The sequence below is a fragment of the Hippocampus comes genome, unplaced genomic scaffold, assembly GCF_001891065.2.
Source record: "Hippocampus comes isolate QL1 unplaced genomic scaffold, H_comes_QL1_v1.1 scaffold76, whole genome shotgun sequence".
NCBI classification, from domain to species: domain Eukaryota; kingdom Metazoa; phylum Chordata; class Actinopteri; order Syngnathiformes; family Syngnathidae; genus Hippocampus; species Hippocampus comes.
This window is the reverse complement of record NW_017805277.1, coordinates 305,315-323,445: the sequence shown is the minus strand read 5'-3', so window position 1 is coordinate 323,445 and position 18,131 is coordinate 305,315. Positions and strand designations below refer to the sequence as shown.

Sequence of the window (18,131 nt, the reverse complement as noted above, 5' to 3'; positions counted from 1 at the left end):
CACCACCATCCCGGGCAGTCAGCAGAACATGTCCATTCTAACCAAGCCCTTCACCTTTGAGGAGTTTGAAGATGGACTAAGCACCATGAAGCTGGGCAAAGCTGCAGGTCCCGACGACATACTGACAGAGATGATCACTCACCTTGGCCCAGCTGCCAAACAATGGCTCATGGACATGTACAACACCTGCCTCCAAACCCAGCACATACCAACAATCTGGAGGAAAGCCATCACCATTGCTCTTCAAAAACCTGGGAAAGACCCCAACTGCCCCAAAAGCTACCGGCCCATCTCCCTACTCTGTATCACCTACAAGCTGTTCGAGAGACTACTCCTTGCCCGACTATCCTCCCAGATAGACACTGAGCTGATAAAAGAACAAGCCGGATTCAGAGCCGGGAAGTCATGCTCAGGCCAACTGCTAAACCTCACCCAATACATCGAGGACGGCTACCAGAAGAAGCTGATAACAGGCGCTGCCTTCGTAGACCTGTCGGCAGCTTATGATACCGTCCAACACAGGCTGCTGATCAAAAAACTTTTCGACCTGACAGCAGCTGCCAAACTGTGCAATATAATAAGATGTCTTCTGAGCAACCGGATGTTCCATGTCACACTCAACAATAAAAAAAGCAGATGGTTCCACCAAAACAACGGGCTGCCGCAGGGCAGTGTCCTGGCACCCCTCCTCTTCAATGTTTATACCAACGACCAACCCCTACCAGAAGGATGCAGCAGGTTCATCTATGCAGACGACCTAGCCATTACAACGCAACAGCATACCTTCCCAGAAGTTGAGTCAACCCTGGAACGAGGACTCTCAGATATGTCTGCATACTATCTGGAAAACCACCTGCGTCCAAACCCTGGGAAGACCCAAATCTGCAGCTTCCATCTCAAAAACAGGGAGGCTAAACGGGAGCTCAATGTAACTTGGGACGGAATAGGGCTCGAAAACCACCAACACCCAGTCTACCTGGGCGTAACCCTAGACCGTACCCTCAGCTACAAGGAGCACATCAAGAACACAAGAGCTAAGGTGTCAACCAGGAACAGCCTTCTGCGACAACTGACCAATTCAAAGTGGGGAGCTCACCCAAGCACATTGCGCACGACAGCACTAGCCCTGTGCTATTCCACCGCCGAATATGCCTGCCCAGCATGGTACAATTCAAGTCACGCGCACAAAATAGACCCAATCCTCAATGAGACCTGCAGGATAGTGACTGGGTGCATCAAAACAACCCCCACCCCCTGCCTCTATGCCCTCTCTGGCATCTCTCCCCCTGACATCCGTAGAGCAGTCATCGCTAAAGCAGAGCGCACAAAGCAGGCCAACGACAACCGGCACCTACTTCATGAACACTATGCCCCCCAGAAACGGCTCAAGTCCAGGAGCAGCTTCTTAGATACCACTGCATTACTGGAGACCACACCATCTGCTGCCAGGATCACTGAGTGGCACAAGCAGTGGAATAGCCTGGGAAGCCAGACAACACAATGGACAGAGAGAGGCATCACCCCAGATGAATGTCTCGCTACTGGTCATGACCAACCTTGGGCTGTCTGGAAGACACTGAACCGTCTGCGGGTCGGCGAAGGACGATGCAAGGCATCCATGAAAAAATGGAAATTAGCAACTTCCGATGCTTGTGTGTGTGGTGAACCACAAACAATGGAACACATCATGAGATGTAGAACTGCTCCAAAATGTACTGGACATGACCTGGCCGAGCCAAATGCTGCTGCACTCGCCTGCGCCACCCACTGGAAGGACGTGATATAGAAGATGGCCGGACACGAGGAAGAAGAAGTACAATACCAAAACAGGCACCAAATGAACAGTAAATACATACCTCAAAATGGAGACCAAATAAAAAATCAAATCAAATCAAAATGATTGATACTCGAAACAATACAGAATCATGCAGACAAATACCTTATAATAAAAAATAATTTTTAAACGTTTTCTGATTAGTTATCATGCCCTGGACCTCCCAACAGCTGATAATTAGATTTTAAAAAAGAAAAAAAAAGAACATGCTTAACGCTCACTTCGTCACTGTCCACAGATGAGAATTATCTACAATTGTAACGCCCAGCGAGCCCATTTCAGGCACAAATCCAATCTATACCAGGGGTCACCAACAAGGTGGCCGCAGGCACCGGGTAGCCCGTAAGTACCAAAGGAGTAGTCCACCAGTTGTGATTTGCTCATAGAGAGTATGATTTAAAAATGCAAACACCTGCAGTATTGTGAGATATCTTTAATGTGATCAGTCTGAAAATTAAAATCAAGTATTGAAAATAACACATTCGTTCTTTCAGACGTGTATCAATTTGGTAGCACTTCACACAATCAGTACACATGAAGTAGCTCTCACCCTCAAAAAGGTTAGTGACCCTTATTCAAAACACGCTTCAAATGAGTCCCCCGGATGTTTTGTTTGTCCAGTTTTTGCACCCTCTGGTGGTTAGTTGTGTGAAAGCCTACCGCACGTTATTCTCGAGAGAAAATGGTCCTAATACAAAATTAGTATTTTAGGTTTGAAATATTTTTGAACCAGATTCTCGACTTCACTCGGCATGTCCTTTCAAACAGAATTGTATAAAGCAAGTTATTTGAAGCAGTTTATATAAAGCATCTACATTACTACAGTACTACTGTTTCTTGCGTCAAATAGGACTACCTCTGCCGGCTATCCTCTGTGGCATGGTTTCCTCAGACAACACAGTGCCCCCTCAAAGAAAAATCTGCGCAAGGTACAACAACTCAGCCTCGCTTCATGCTTCGTGCCGGCTGCCTGTGATAAATCTGTCTGCAGTGATACTGTGTAACGTGTAGGAATTGTTTCAGGAAATATGTTAATTTGTGTGCCCTAACATCTATTCATTTTATATTGTATTAACTCTGTAAAACAGGTGATAGCTGTCATGATGGGTTTGCATGCGTGTGTATTTGCATGTCACATTTTGAGTGTTGGCGTTCTTTACATGCATTGACCCTTTTGCCGTGTAGCGATTGCGTCACTGTCACTGAAAGTGGTACAATTCTGCGTTTCAAAATAAGAGCACCTGGCAGAAGAACTGTGACAGGGAAAAGTAACTGCAGATGAACATCTATTCTAATGAATGTGGTGAATAACCGAAATCTCTAATCAAACGCAAAAAAAAAAAAAAAAAAAAAAATCACCAGTACACGACCCAGTGAATCTAGGGCTGTGGGGCCCCCGGGCAGTCTGCTTCATATTTTAGGAAGTCTGCCACACTAACATGCCCTTTTTACTTTTTAATAAAGTGCATTCACTTTGTTCTCAATCTCACCCACTTGTAACTACTCCAATAATTCAATGCTAAATTAAGTGAATACTGTAGTTGTACAATCCTAAGGCACCTTCAAAAGAGCTCAATTTTTTAAAAAAATGTGAAAATGAACAACTCAGGAGATCGTAAGAGCAGCTCCTCCGCGTAATTAGAAATGAAGCATGCAGACATCATCATCTCCATGGGATATCTACCACAGGTGGTGCTGAAGGCTGTGACACCTTTCCAACATTCTGCCAGCATCTCACCCATTTTTCTCAACATAGCCCAAATGCGGACAGAATGATGCTTGTGAAGTGGGAACCAGCAAAAGACAACAGATACTATAATTTGGCAAGTTTGTTTTTCATTTAACACAATGGCACGATTGTCTATTGAAACCAGATGGATTAGAATAGCTCACAAAGAAATAACTTTATATAAGATTTGAAATGTATTTAAACATGCAATTTATTTACAGTATAGTGATGGTCAGTTTCTATGCCATTGTAGGTATGAGAATCAATTACCCAACAATTCCTCTAGAGGGAGCCACAACCCATTTGGTAATTGGGACGTTTTTAAACCCCTCAAAACGGACCAGTTTTGCATTTTATGACGTTTATTATTCAATCGTGGAGAAACTTAACATTTCCAGAGAAATATAGTAATCACTTGTATTAGTTGTCATACAGTAATCCAACAGTTACAGTAATGAACAGTTTCAATAACCCGGGCCCAACACAAAGTGCAAGATCATTCAAGTGCATGCGTTTATCTCCGTCCTAGTTGCTTCTTGAACGCCTTTAAGGACTTTGCCATCATTGGCGCCACCCCTGTGTTGACAAACATGACCCAAAAAATTATGCAAGCTATAATAAAATGGGCACAGTCACCTGTATAGCCTACAATAAAAAAAGACCTTTATCTGTACAGACCGACAATGGAATTAAATCATGCTGCTCCTTTTAAGAAGCTGCAACAAATCTACAAATCTGCATCAAAAGCACTCAAGTGAGCTCACGTGTTTTCTTGCGAGGTTCTTGTGTGCTGCTTGGCCCTGAGGTCGTGCTGCTGTTTTTTGCGGGTTCATTGCTCAGCCATTTGCTCTCCTGGGACTTGACGCTGTATATAGGACAAGTAAAAGTTTGCAGAACTCTATCCATTCAAGATGTGTCACCTTCACTATCGCATGACCGACGGCTCACATTGCAAAGTAAGCCTGATAGCATACTTGTCCAAGTCAGATTACATTCTCAGAAACCGAGGGGGGGAAAAAAATTGCAAGCACATTGGTACTTTTTATTGCTTTGGTAACAGTGAATTAATAACGATTCATCAGGTTTTTGTGCTGTAAAATTACATCAAAACAGATCATTTCTAAACATTTTCTTCTGTTAAAGTGACCTATAACCCGAACAACACAAAAAAATAAATAAATCTTTCTCAGATGAAATAGAAAACCTCACCTGTGTTTGCGCAAGTATTGTGGCTGGAAATCTAGCTACGTTCAAAATTAACCAAAATTATTCAAACTCATTAAATCAGAGTCAGGACACACCTACCACCGTTTAAAGACCTCTGATTAACTGCAAATAACAAGTTAGGTGTTCTCATAGGCTTTTTCTTGTAGTTGCATCTTAAAAACCAAGCCATTATTCGCATCAAGGCATTAAAAATACCATGGAACACATTAAGTCGAGAAAATACAGCACATCTACACATATTACCAAGAACCGATGTCACTCCAGAATTTACGTCAGATTCAATTAGCATTATTTAATGTATTCAGAACCGAAACAATTCAATGATTTATAGACCAGTAGCAGAACAATCTATTCAACAGCTGACTGGGAGCTATTGTAAAGCCTTTACAATTAAGAGTAATATATTCTGATCTCTTTGTTTTGGTCAGAACCCAAGATGCAGCACTCTCAATGAGCTACAGCTGTTTGATAGTCTTTTGAGGGAGTCGAAGTTAGAAGACCCTGACAATAAACAAGTTTACTGGAGATCAAAGCATTTAAGTGTAGGACCCTTAAATGAGGTGTCTTAAGAGATGGCATTCCTGCTGGTGTCACAAATGTATTGGGAGAGTCGACACGTACCTGTTCCTGGGTTGCTGAGGTTGCTGAACCGCAGTGCCATGGATTTCTTGTTGAATACGCACGTCTCTCGGTGGCTTAGCAACAGTGTGAATAAATGCCATCTTCACTTGCCGGCCTAAACGGAGATGAGTGTAAACTAGGTCAAGAAAAATAAACAACAGTTGCCTCAAATTTTATTAGTATAAATGGGTGTATATATTGACACAAGAGGTAAGAGTCACATGTGAAGTTGGAGAGTTGTGGTTGAATGATTTGAATTATTTGTCTGTAGGTTGTTTGTTCTAAGAGTTCAAGTGAGAAAACTCAAAATGACATCTGACATGTGCATGAATTGTTTTTTTTTTTTTTTTAGTAAAGATATCTAAACAATATAATATGGACAAATTGTAAAAACACCTGGCCTTTACACCTTCAGGAAGTGGAGAACAGAAGAAACATGAAGGCACAATCAAATTGGAACAAGAAAGTTTCCACTTGCTCAACTGCTTCCCAAAGGTGGAAGCATAGATTTTCTTCCATACTATAAAATGGTAGTATTTTTCCATTTCCTCTTCAACATTTGACCCCGTTTATTTGGGAAATTTTGTGCACACCTTTGGGCTTCTTGGAATGATCCAAAACGATTTTTTTGGCCAGCGTCTGGAATTTTCTTTCCCTCTCCTCGGACACTCTGATGTACATTTCCTTCCATGACTCGTACTGCTGAAGTTTGGCATCCTTGAAGTCCCTCTGGCAGTGTTTCCCCCACAGGTGGTCTGTCACTCCGATGTACACCTGAAGACACGAACAATCAAGACAAAACAAAAGAGTAAATTGACATATATTATCACAAAGCAAAAACAAGATAGTCTACAACACCGAGTCAAATTCCACAATCAGATTCGAATGTAGAAATATACTGGATCAGATCATACCTGTATATGACTCAATCACTGTGTAGTGAGGAAAATCAGGAAGCCTGTTCAGCGACTGCCTCTAGCTGGCCCCATTAAATGCAACTCACTGATTGAGGTCAGGATGTCAAGCTATTCAACCAAAATGACTAAGACATTGTGGCTTCTGCTTCCTCTTGTGCAACACAGTAATAAAAGACTGGGCAGGCGTGGAATTTATGTCGACTACATATTTGTGTCAGTTTGATGACCCTTGACTATTTTTTTTTAAGCATTATTTTACATGCCTGATAAAACCATAAAATAGTCTTTGGCAGGTGCATCTGGTGATAAGATCTGTTCTAAATTCATTCCTACCGGATTGCACTCCTCAATACGTAGCAACTGCTCCGGGGTACACCTCTCCAAAACCGGCTCAAGGATTTCAAACGGGACTCCGCCGGTTTCATAAAGCACTGACAAAAAGAGAATGGTACACGAAGCAACAGAACCTCAAAACATCTTTAAAAAAAAAAAAATTTTAAAAAAAGAGAAATAAAACAAAAAAAACAAAAAGATTGCTCGGCCTCATTCACAGTTAATATTGTTCTGCAGCGTGCGGATACACTGCTGGTACAAGCTCATCATAGCAGGGAGGAAGACCGTCTTGGCGCCCGAGTAGACCTGCATTTTTTTATTTAGCCGATGGCCTGTGAAGAATGTGGAGTCCTCAGATAGGTCCCCGAAATCAGGCTCCTTCTCAACTTAAACAAAAACCAAACATAACAAAAAAAGTTTAAGTTGTATATTAGTTAGTGAGAATGCATATGTTGATCGGACAAACTGTACCTTTCTTCTCAAGGTATTCAAAACTGAATCCTTTGTCACATTCAGCCAGAAGGTCGGGTAATGGAATGTGAAGCGGGTCCTTTGGAGATTCCAGAAAAATCTAAAATCCAAGTTAATCACAGTTTAACCAGTCGTCCAGAAGTTCAGTGATCACCTTCGCCCGAGCACCTTTTTTGGAGAAACAGGCATCCTCGGGGACTTGGTGGGTTTTACGAGAGGCTGCTTCTTTATGACAGCATTGATGCGTTTGGAGGTTTTCTTTCCATTGGAGCGATTCTTCTTCTTCGTGGCTTTTTGGTCGTAGCTCAAGTACGATTCAAAAGACATGGATGGCTCCTCCAGTTCACTCTCACTATTTTCTTGCTGTGTTTTGACCTTTTTGTGTGAGAGTTTCAACAGCTCATCATGTGCAGACTCTTCTTTCTCTCGTTTCTTCCTTTTCCTATTTCGGTTGTCTGAGCTACTCGATGATCCCGACGATCTGTCCTGTTGAGCATTGTTCAAGTTAGGGGACTTTTCTGAGTGTTTGTCACGGGATGAGAAGGTTTCCTTCAAGTCTTGCGGGAGTTCCTTCGACAGCTTTGACTTCTTTTTTGACTTCTCTTTCTTTCTTTCCAAAGATGAGACCTCACAGTGTAAGCCACTTTTGTCTTTGGGTTGTACCTGACAGCCAGACCTGGATTTACAATGTCCATTTTTCCTGCGCTTAGAAACAGAATGATCACATTTGTCCTCGAGAACAGCATTTTTTAAACTCAAGATTCGATTTCCCAAACTCTTTGGGTCATCTTTTTTACTTGTTTTGGACTTGTCCTTTTTTCTTTTGGCATTTTTGTGTATTTCCTCAGCAGGACATATTTCAGTCAAATCTTCCAAACTCTTTCTAGCTGGTGTTAAGCAATTATTTTTTAAATCATCCACTTTATGGTCTTCATGTTTTGTGCTATTTCGGTCACAGATGATTCGCTCTTTGATGAACAAACTGTCCGATATGTCTCTGTCTTCTGTATGACTGCGTTTAGGAGATGAAAATGTTAAATGATTTGAAGGCTAAAAAAACAACAACAACAAAAGATGCGCACCTCGTTGACTTCTTGGGGATTAATTTCTTCCAACCTTTGACCAGTGACTTGGCCAATTCTCCAGCTTCTCTGTGCTTGCGAAAGGAATTCACAGTTCTCCCAATTCCAGTTTCCTGATTCAGAAAGAACACTCACAAGTGAATGGACGATGAAAACAAATTCACATCCAAATAGTCTCATTCGCCACTTACAGCAAGAACATCTACAGTGATGTCTAGATTGTTGAGCTTCTGCAAGATTTTGAGAACCTGAAATGAGATTTATCAAGACCTGAATCGTAATTTAAACAAACATCAAACACTGTGTTACTGAACACACATTTCCATGCCTTATTCTGACGCAAAAAGGAACAAAACCTGAAACACCAAACATGGCATTCTGGGGTGCCACAGTTGCTAATTATGCATTCGAAGCTGAAGCTATGTATAGGAACCTTTCCCGCCCCCTTACTCGTTTTACTCCCAGCTATAAATGGACAAGCCCTCTACCCTTTGCTATCCATTTTATCCATTGACATAAAGTGTGTAGCTTTAAGCTAAAAGCATTTATAATCTCCTTCAAGGATATTTAAGTACAGTTTAATACAATCTATTCTTCATGTACTTCCTTGTTAAAGAGGCCTCGAGATGTGCAGGTTGTCACAGCTGATAGAAATGATAAACAGTCGTAAATTTAACAACTGGCGGCGAAGCAATTTTTAGCCGCAAACCACCTCCCATTCACGTTGCCTGACATCACCACTAGTGAGGCATCCATATGCATGGCGATGACTCAACTCCTGACAATTCTTTATACTATATCATTTTACTGTACTTAGAAAATTGCTCTGTAACATTGGACGAAAGTACTTGTGTCCGGTATCATCAATCACTAGATCTAATTTTATTTCCATGACATTGGAGTACAATAAAACACAGTTAATAACCCCCAAAGTCTTGCATTCAAAAAAATTCATTTCCATTCAGATGGGTGATTGAGACAATGTTATCATTGTGTGTGGTCAAACGCATTTAAGGATGTCTGACTATTTATGACAATCATTTGATTTTATGAACCATTTGAGGAGGGGTTTTTTCCACAAAATTTAAATTTGAATCTAGATTTTCTTTTATTCTAGGTTAACATACCAATACAAAGTATAATAAGTAACTCTGCCAAATGGTTACTTGTACGACTATTTTCAATCAATTGCCTTAAAAAAGTGATAGAGTCTTGATCTTTTTACATTGTGTCTGGGTACATCAAAATCTAAGTAGAACAAAATTGTGCATGATACCACTTTCCAAATACTGCATGTATCATCAACATTCATTTGTAAAGGAGCTAGAGGCTAGTTGTATTGTTTCTTTTATGCCAAATAAATAGTAAAAGTCACCTTGTTTACGTTTTCTCCAGGTGTTATGGGACTAGTTTATTTTTAGAAACTGTGGCCATATTTAAAATTAAGAGTTTTCAATGAGCTGTCCTTCAATTTAAAATCAGTCATGTGTGATTGTTACTTCCGTTTTCATCACAGGTTTTTTTTCCTATACAATTTCTTAATGACTATTCTAGGATTCTTAATGTTTATAAAGTGCACACACAAACACACGCACATTTTTTAAAAACTGCTTATTATAAGTAACAATAAACTAACTTAACTGCTCTGTCGAGTAAAACGTAATGCCTGGTACAAGACAAAATACTGTCCTGTACTATTTTTCGAGTGATACACGAAGCAATTATTGTGCAACTTGATGACGTAGCCTCACTGAACTCTGTATTGATACAACTGAATAAATCAGTGGTGCATTTAATGTAGCCTATGTGTAGGAATAAAGGAAGAATAAAATGTTCGCTACCGTGGCAGACTGTGGCGTGTCTGATAGCTGAAGCTTGAAGCGCAAGACTCTCTTCACCACGTCCGAGGTTCCTGCCATCACTTGGCTGGCATGTATGAGCGTCCACGCGCACCTGACGCACGGGCGACTCTAATTATCAGCAACGGAAGTGATGGAGACGGCCACTTCAGTTTCCTGTGGTAAAGTCGATACAGTCGTGTGTGACGTCACGTATCGGAAAGCCGTTATTATGCTGTCATGGTAACAGTTGATGAACGTCGCATTTGGAATGTATTTTAGGAAATGTCACAGGATTGTTGTCAATATTCAAGAAAACAGACGACATACACTCGTCACAAAATGTTAGGGACACACAATAGAATAGAGTGCCTTTCCCCATGACGTCGCAGGTAGGCTACTTCAGGGTAGCAGCAGCTTTGATGAATTATTGTATCTCTGTACAACTATAAACGATACCCACTTGAGTTACCCACTTTACCAACTGGTTCTGATGAATAAATTTAGATTTTTATAAGGAAATCGGGGAAAACAATTAAATTGAAAGGGGAATTTCATTTTGGTTTAGTTTTCTGATCAGGGTCAGCAGTAGACATTCACTTTCTGCCACCAGGAAGTACCCCATGGTGCCTGTTGTTTACAAAGTTGATGAAAAAGGTGCATTAGCCTTTTGTGTAAAATTTCATGCTGAAACTAAAATTCACTATAAACTTACGTTAGCCTTCAACCACTGCTGTTCGGTGTTTCAGACTTTTTTTGCGCAGTTCAATGTTCTCCCACAAGGAGTTGAATGGTAAAATTCACAAATTTGATCCATAAATCAACTGATGTATTTCCAAGGACGTCAATGTCTTTTCTGACTCCTCAAGTCACATTCTGCATCTCTGTTGTTACTCGCTGATGACACTGCGGCAGTGTCCTAAATCCCTCTCTGTATATAGTGTGTTTCGTAGTGCTGTTTGACTATATAATGATTATTGGTTACCCCTACAGAGTGAATTCAGTATATCCAATGATGAATTGCGCCGATACAGAAAAAATTATTGGTTTCTGGGTATTTGATTTTTGACATAAAAAACAAATTCACGAGTCGTGGCACAAAAACACCTACACGCAAAGGAAAGGATGTAATCCGTTAATATTCAGGGGGGCGATGGAGTTGAAGTCCAACTACAATTGATTGACTACATTGATCATTAAGAGGAGTGTTTCAATACGTTTGTCCATTTAACGCGTGCCCTTACACCCAGTGCCAAAAATTAAAGGTCCTTTAAGACTCTGAATCTATCCTTTCTCATCCATCCTCCACTCTATGTATCAGTCACACACACAAATACGCTGATGCTTAAGAATGGAAAACTGCAAATCTAAACAGACAGATACTGTGGAGTTCAGACCCAAATTGTTGACATCAACTAATTGGAAATTATCTGTCAATGAGGCCTAACTAGAGGTCTGAGTTTTGGGGGTGGGAAGCTACTGTCTACCCCCTGCCACATGTATTTCACAATATGTGATTGGCACCCAGACCCTGAGAGGAGGAGTTAGCGAGGATTTCTCTTTCAGCGTGGGTGACTGCTGTCCTCTCTCTCCAGCTCCAGTAAGTGGAGGCACAAGTTCCTTTTTCCCCCCCAGCCTCAACTTCATTCTTCAGGTATTTGGGATTTATTTGCAAAGTCGTGCTATAATTGTAAAGTTCATGATGCTATGTTTGATGTTATAGCTTTAGGGGTGAAGGATTTTATTTGGGCTTTGGTGGTTGGACGCCATGCTTGAAGTTGTTCAACCGTTTTATACATTGTTATAGGGACATGCTGGGCACAGTAGGTGAATTGTGTGGAGAGTCATTGTGCTTTAAAGTTTTGTAAATTGTGCTGACGAGAAAGTCATTCAGTGCAAGTTACAACTAGCAGTTATAAAATATATTTTTGAATTCTAAATTGAACCAAAATAGTAAGAGAGCACAAGGCCTGCTTCTGGTGCCTCAAAGTCTATAAAAGGAACATCAGTGGAGAGCCCTTCCAGTGTGCTATTCCTGGCCAAACAGCTGATAAAGTGTGACAGATGCAATGAGGGCTAGCTGCTGCATCACCTGGCACAACACATGCTTCAAAGGTGTCAGTCTCTGCTTGTGCCTTAAGATAAATTTTTTCAAGGAAAAACTTTTAGATTTCAATGTATTCACTTCCATGAATGGTGCAGATAAATTATGCTAGTGATAAATCACTTTTGGTTAATGACTTTTAAAGCATAAAAGCATTTTTTTTGTCCAAATGTGACAAGTTATATTTATGTTTTCAAAAGGTCTGGGTTGTGCTCTGCCGCCTCAGCCATGGCCCCCAAAAAGAACAAGACGACCAAGAAGAATAAAGGAGACATCAATGAGATGACAATCATGGTTGAGGACAGCCCTGTCAACAAGATCAACGGGCTGAATGCACTGTTGGAGGGCGGCAACGGCTTCAGCTGCATTTCAACCGAGGTTACAGATTCGGTGTATGCCCCCAACCTCCTGGAAGGTCTGAGCACCATGAGGCATGACAGTTTCCTCTGTGATTTAACAGTTGCCACCAAGTCCAAGTCCTTTGATGTCCACAAGGTTGTCATGGCCTCTTGCAGTGAGTACATACGCAACATCTTGAAAAAGGATTCCACGCTGCAGAAGATCGACTTGAACGACCTCTCACCTGTGGGCCTAGCCACAAGCATCACATATGCGTATTCCGGAAAGCTCACCTTGTCGCTCTACAGCATCGGCAGCACCATTGCCGCGGCCATGCTCCTGCAGATCGGCACTCTCGTCAAGATGTGCAGTGACTTCCTCATGCGGGAGCTCAGCGTTGAGAACTGCATGTACGTGGCCAACATTGCAGATGCCTACGATCTCAAAGAAACCAAGGCAGCGGCGCAGAAGTACATGCGGGAGAACTTCATTGAGTTCTCAGAGATGGAACAGTTCCTGAAGCTCACCTACGAACAGATCAGCGACTTCCTCTCAGATGATTCCCTGCAGCTTCCCTCCGAGGTCACAGCCTTTCAGATCGCCATGAAATGGTTGGACTTTGACGAGAAGAGGTTGAAGTACGCCGCAGATCTCCTCACTCACATCCGCTTCGGCACAATCTCCGCCCAAGACTTGGTGAACCACATCCAGAGTGTGCCTAGAATGATGCAAGACCACGAGTGCCACCGTCTTCTCGTGGACGCCATGAACTACCACCTGTTGCCGTACCAACAGAATATCCTTCAGTCACGTAGAACAAAGGTACGCGGTGGCCTCAAGGTGATCCTCACAGTGGGAGGACGCCCAGCCTTGACGGAGAAATCCCTCAGCAAGGAAGTCCTCTACAGGGATATGGACAATGTGTGGAATCGGTTGACGGAAATGCCAGCAAAGAGCTTTAATCAGTGTGTGGCAATGCTGGATGGCTTCCTGTACGTGGCAGGAGGGGAGGACCAGAATGATGCAAGAAACCAGGCCAAGCACGCCGTCAGCAACTTCTGCAGGTAAAAACGGATCTCCTATGTCGCCATTTATCCAAGTGGTTTATGTCGGCTTTTTAAGTATTAACCAACTTCACATTCTTAAGGTATGACCCCCGCTTCAACACCTGGATTCATCTGAACAACATGATCCAAAGACGCACCCACTTTAGTCTCAGCACCTTCAATGGCCTTTTGTTTGCTGTTGGTGGCCGTAACGCTGACGGCGTTCAGGCATCGGTGGAGTGCTACGTGCCATCTTCCAACCAATGGCAGATGAAAGCTCCCATGGAGGTGGCCCGCTGCTGTCACGCTAGCTCAGTCATTCATGGAAAGATCCTCGTTTCTGGCGGTTACATCAACAACGCCTACTCCAGGGCCGTGTGCTCATATGACCCATCCACCGACAGCTGGCAGGATAAGAGCAGTCTGAGCTCGCCTCGCGGTTGGCACTGCGCTGCCACCGTGGGAGATCGCGCCTACGTCATCGGTGGCAGTCAGCTTGGGGGTCGTGGGGAAAGGGTGGATGTCTTGCCCGTGGAGTCCTACAACCCTCACACCGGGCAGTGGAGCTACTGTGCTCCTCTTCACACAGGCGTGAGCACAGCCGGCGTTGCCATTTTGAACAGCAATATTTATGTCCTCGGGGGCTGGAATGAGGGTGAGAAGAAGTACAAGAAGTGCATTCAGGTGTATAATGCTGACCTCAATGAATGGACTGAGGACGACGAGTTGCCAGAAGCCACAGTTGGCATTTCGTGCTGCGTCGTCACCATCCCCACTCGAAAAACAACACGAGAGTCTAGAGCCAGCTCAGTTTCGTCTGCGCCAGTCAGTATATAGGGATTGAGATCCTTATGATGTCGTTTACATGCTTCCCTAGCCTCAGGTTGTCTGTTATGTAAGCCTTTGGATCTAATAACTCCCTGTGGTGAGCACGAGAAAGGTTTTTCATAGGGTCTTTAATTTTAATAAAGGAGCAAAGGAAGTGCAAACTGAGACATTTCAAGTTTCAGTTTGGCAGCTGGATGGCTATGTTTGGCATCATTAGGGATTTGTTACTTTTATGATACAAACTGGGCAAAGCGATATCTATCACAACAATTTGCTTTTTATTAGGCAGACATTTTGTCTATGGGGCCAATACGGATGTTAGCAGTGAATTTGCCCTCATTCTGTTACATATGAAAAAAATCTCTAAAATGTAAAGTTACAATGTAAAGACATTTGTTCGGCTTTATTTACCCACTACCATGACAATCATACTGTACATGTGTTCACAGCGCCAATATTAATTTCAAAAGATTCATGGAGACGAGAGAGCCACTGTGATTCTCAGATACTTGAACAGCACGAGTTTTGGAATCAATGCTGGAATAACACCTACCAGGAGTAGGTGTTTACAATGAGTGTTTTCACACACTTCATGGCGATCTCAGCATTCAGTGGTCCTGTAGTGTGACATAAACGGGGGCGGGAGGGGGGGGGGGGTTCTGCTGGAAAATGCTGCAATAGTGAGGTATGAATGTGTTTAGAAAAAATAAAATGTAACTGGAGACAAATATTTCTGCCTGAGCTGTCTTGGGAGTTTTACATATTTCCCTGGTTGCTCATGACTTTTTTTTTTCTTTGTTTTTAAATTAAAGATTTGATATATTCACAGGACTGTTGTCGTCATTTAACAAGACCTATAGCGTATTTATATACTTATTTTAAAAATATTACGAGGATTATCTGAAAATAATTCCATCTACCCAAAATTTCTGTGTTTTGGATCATAATGGGCTGACGTAATATTTTCAACATCAGGAGCTGTTGCACTGAAGTAAACCCGTCAGAGCCAAAGCAAACTGTGTATGAGAATATCAAAGTATTATTGCTAATGTTATCCTGTTCTTTTTTTTTTATAAAGTATTTCGCCCATTGAGGGTTATTTGGAGCTGCAAACTATCCCAGTCAGGCGAGTGTACCACTACGCAGTCAATAACTTACTCATATTGAAAGTGAAGTTGTGTTTGGGAATGTGTTTTCAGGGTTTGGGTAATGTGGCATGCTCATTTGTACCTGTATTCCCACTTGTGAAAAAAGTCAGAAGTAAGATGTGGAACAACGCAACAGCGGCTTGACAGCTTGACAGTAGTTAAATACTTGTTTGAGTGAAATGCGTGACAGGTGCACCGCTGGAGGGAACCGCCCACCACTACAGCTGGAACAGAGATCAAAACAAAATCGAGACATGTCAGGCTTAAAGGAAGTTGGAAGACTGCACTGTAATTCCTGGCAACCAGTTCTGGGTGTAACCTGCCTACTGCCCGAAGACAGCTGGGATAGGCATGCCCGCAACACTTGTGAGGATAAGCAATTCGGATGAAGGATCGATGGATGAATAAAATCAGCCCCAATTTGTTACTTTATTTTTAGCACACAGTGCATGTTTAGCATAATTAATTTAGTATATGGATCAATATGGTCCCATTTTATCCACTCATAAATAATGGAAAGCATGTCATTTCATAAATGACAAAAACTTCCACTCACCTGACCTCTGAAATGTGAGAAAGAGCCTGAGTTAAGGGGCTCGTAAACTACGCCCATGTTTGGGTTCCTTATTGGAGCGGTTCGCGTGTTGTGTCACACCAGCGGTTGTGTGAGTGTCAATGTATGCTTCAAAATATAGAACAACAACTGTGTGCACCCTTGGTCGCACTATTGAGACTATAAAGGAAGCGGGAATGGTGTGGTGTCCTATTTATTGATTAAACTGGGGTGGTAATGAAGGAATTAGTGTAGAAATGTAATATGTATGCATGGTCTATGCGCCAGCGTCACCCTGTGAGCTCAGAAGGTTACGGCAGTGCGTAATTGCTCAGTGTACATCTCAGAGGGAACATTGGTTAATATGTACAGTATCTGTGTTCATAGGGATTACAGACACGGGTGCAAATAAGAGTGTGCCGGCGCGCATGAGAACTGGAAATGTAATATTGTTTTCCAGTTCGAGTCTGTATTGCGGTTGTGTTCACTATGAGTAAGTCAGGCTAGCCTCAATTCAAAGTCAATTCTGCCCCCACAATGATTGTTTTTGAGGACCAATTTCAAATTAAAAGCTAGGTGAAGCATTGCTATGTCACTGTCTCACAGTAAATGTAGTTTAAGCACGGGGGTCGGTGTCTGGGGTTGGTCAAGCCAGCCTAGTCAACCCAGCCGCCACACCGGTTGTTCAACGATGCACAAGGGTCAACTTCAAAATAAAAGTGAAACAAGTAAAACTGTACAGCAGGGGTCACCAACACCGGTCCTCGAGGGCCCCTATCGACAATGTTCTGGATGTCTCTCTCCTCTAACACACCAGCTTCGACGGTACGTCGAAATATATCCTTAGACGAAAGTGGACGGTGTTGCAAAAAAATTGTGGACTGCGGACAGCTGCCCTAGAGAAATGTGCTAAGTAAGTTTGATGATGATATGGTCTCATACTGCAAGTCAGAGGTGGGTAATTAATTTTTTGAACAGGCCAACTCAAATGTGTTAAATATCAATTTGTCTTTTTACAAAACAGTAAATTGTGTTGATTTAATAAGATGCCAATGTGTAACCTTGGTAAAATGATGTGGTTGGGATTAGGAAATAAAAACTGGAAACTGGAAAAAAAAAGAAAAAAAATTAAAAAAGATACACTAAGTCACCTGACGTGACCTCTAAAAATACTTTCACAACTTCTCAAACAGGGGACAACGTCCACTCAGCCACAAGTTGTTTTTGTTTGAGCCTCATATGGAAGAGGTTAAGGGCCTCTTCCGCATTAATGCCACTCAACCTGTCAAAGCTATTGCTTCGAAAAAGCAATTGTTCACAGTAGAAACTGATAGCTATCTGACTGTCAACCTGGTGAATTACTAGCGAAATGCTGTTTGAAACGTTCACTCCCAGATAAATGTCTTGTGATTCTCTTGTGGCACCAGCCTGACAAATATCCTTTTCTCTTTCCTCCCGTTTCACATAAAAAAATGCAAACTTCCTTTAAACAGAGGTGGTCAGTCTCTGTTGGTTGAGCCCTTTTTCCACTCCCACCCCTCCAAAAAAAACAAACAAAAAAAACAAAAGAAAAACAAGCTACTGAGATTTGCAGTGCAGTGTCCCAGGTTTATTATAAGGAGATTTTGCTTGTCTGGGTTGATTATTTTCTGTATCGCATTTATATCTGTGCATATTTTTTCTTTGGAGTCTTGTTTCTTTGTGGACATTTGACTCCTCTGTCTTATCTAAATACAGAACTTTTACCTGATCTTTCTTATCTTGTAAGCCCCACCCTTTCCCCCTGAGTAAGCATTACTAATCATTTTCTCATGCGCTCTTCTGTTTTGTAGAAGCATTAGCTTAGCCTTTTTCTTCAACATTTTTGTGATCAATTTTTGGGGTGCTATTTACAACAAGAATTCCTCTGAGATAATATTTGTTTCCAGAATTTCCTGGCAGGCCGAAACAAATGCTCTTAGGCCAAGGGATGGTTAATTGGACTGTGTTTTGGTGTAACAAGAGTTCCAGGGTGTGCCTTCATTCTTTTTCGCTCAGTTGTTATTTACTCTAGTCTAGAAC

At 42.0% G+C, this 18,131-nt stretch overlaps 2 protein-coding genes across 2 annotated transcripts; one reads left to right on the top strand and one right to left on the bottom strand.

Annotated features, from left to right (window-relative positions):
- Nucleotides 1–3,756: 3,756 nt before the first annotated feature.
- Nucleotides 3,757–10,321, bottom strand: eloal (elongin A, like). The gene is made up of 11 exons (XM_019870306.1): nucleotides 10,056–10,321; nucleotides 8,406–8,462; nucleotides 8,215–8,327; nucleotides 7,301–8,144; nucleotides 7,133–7,232; nucleotides 6,880–7,047; nucleotides 6,662–6,759; nucleotides 6,005–6,185; nucleotides 5,412–5,526; nucleotides 4,328–4,428; nucleotides 3,757–4,139 (listed from the first exon to the last, which is right to left on the bottom strand). The coding sequence occupies exons 1-11, from the start codon at nucleotides 10,131–10,133 to the stop codon at nucleotides 4,078–4,080; spliced, it is 1,917 nt and encodes a 638-aa protein (XP_019725865.1). The 5' UTR covers nucleotides 10,134–10,321; the 3' UTR covers nucleotides 3,757–4,077.
- Nucleotides 10,322–11,581: 1,260 nt separating this feature from the next.
- klhl31 (kelch-like family member 31) lies at nucleotides 11,582–14,739 on the top strand. Its single transcript, XM_019870713.1, has 3 exons — nucleotides 11,582–11,706; nucleotides 12,357–13,559; nucleotides 13,643–14,739. Exons 2-3 carry the CDS (start codon nucleotides 12,385–12,387, stop codon nucleotides 14,376–14,378), a joined length of 1,911 nt encoding a protein of 636 aa, XP_019726272.1. The 5' UTR covers nucleotides 11,582–11,706; nucleotides 12,357–12,384; the 3' UTR covers nucleotides 14,379–14,739.
- Nucleotides 14,740–18,131: the final 3,392 nt, after the last annotated feature.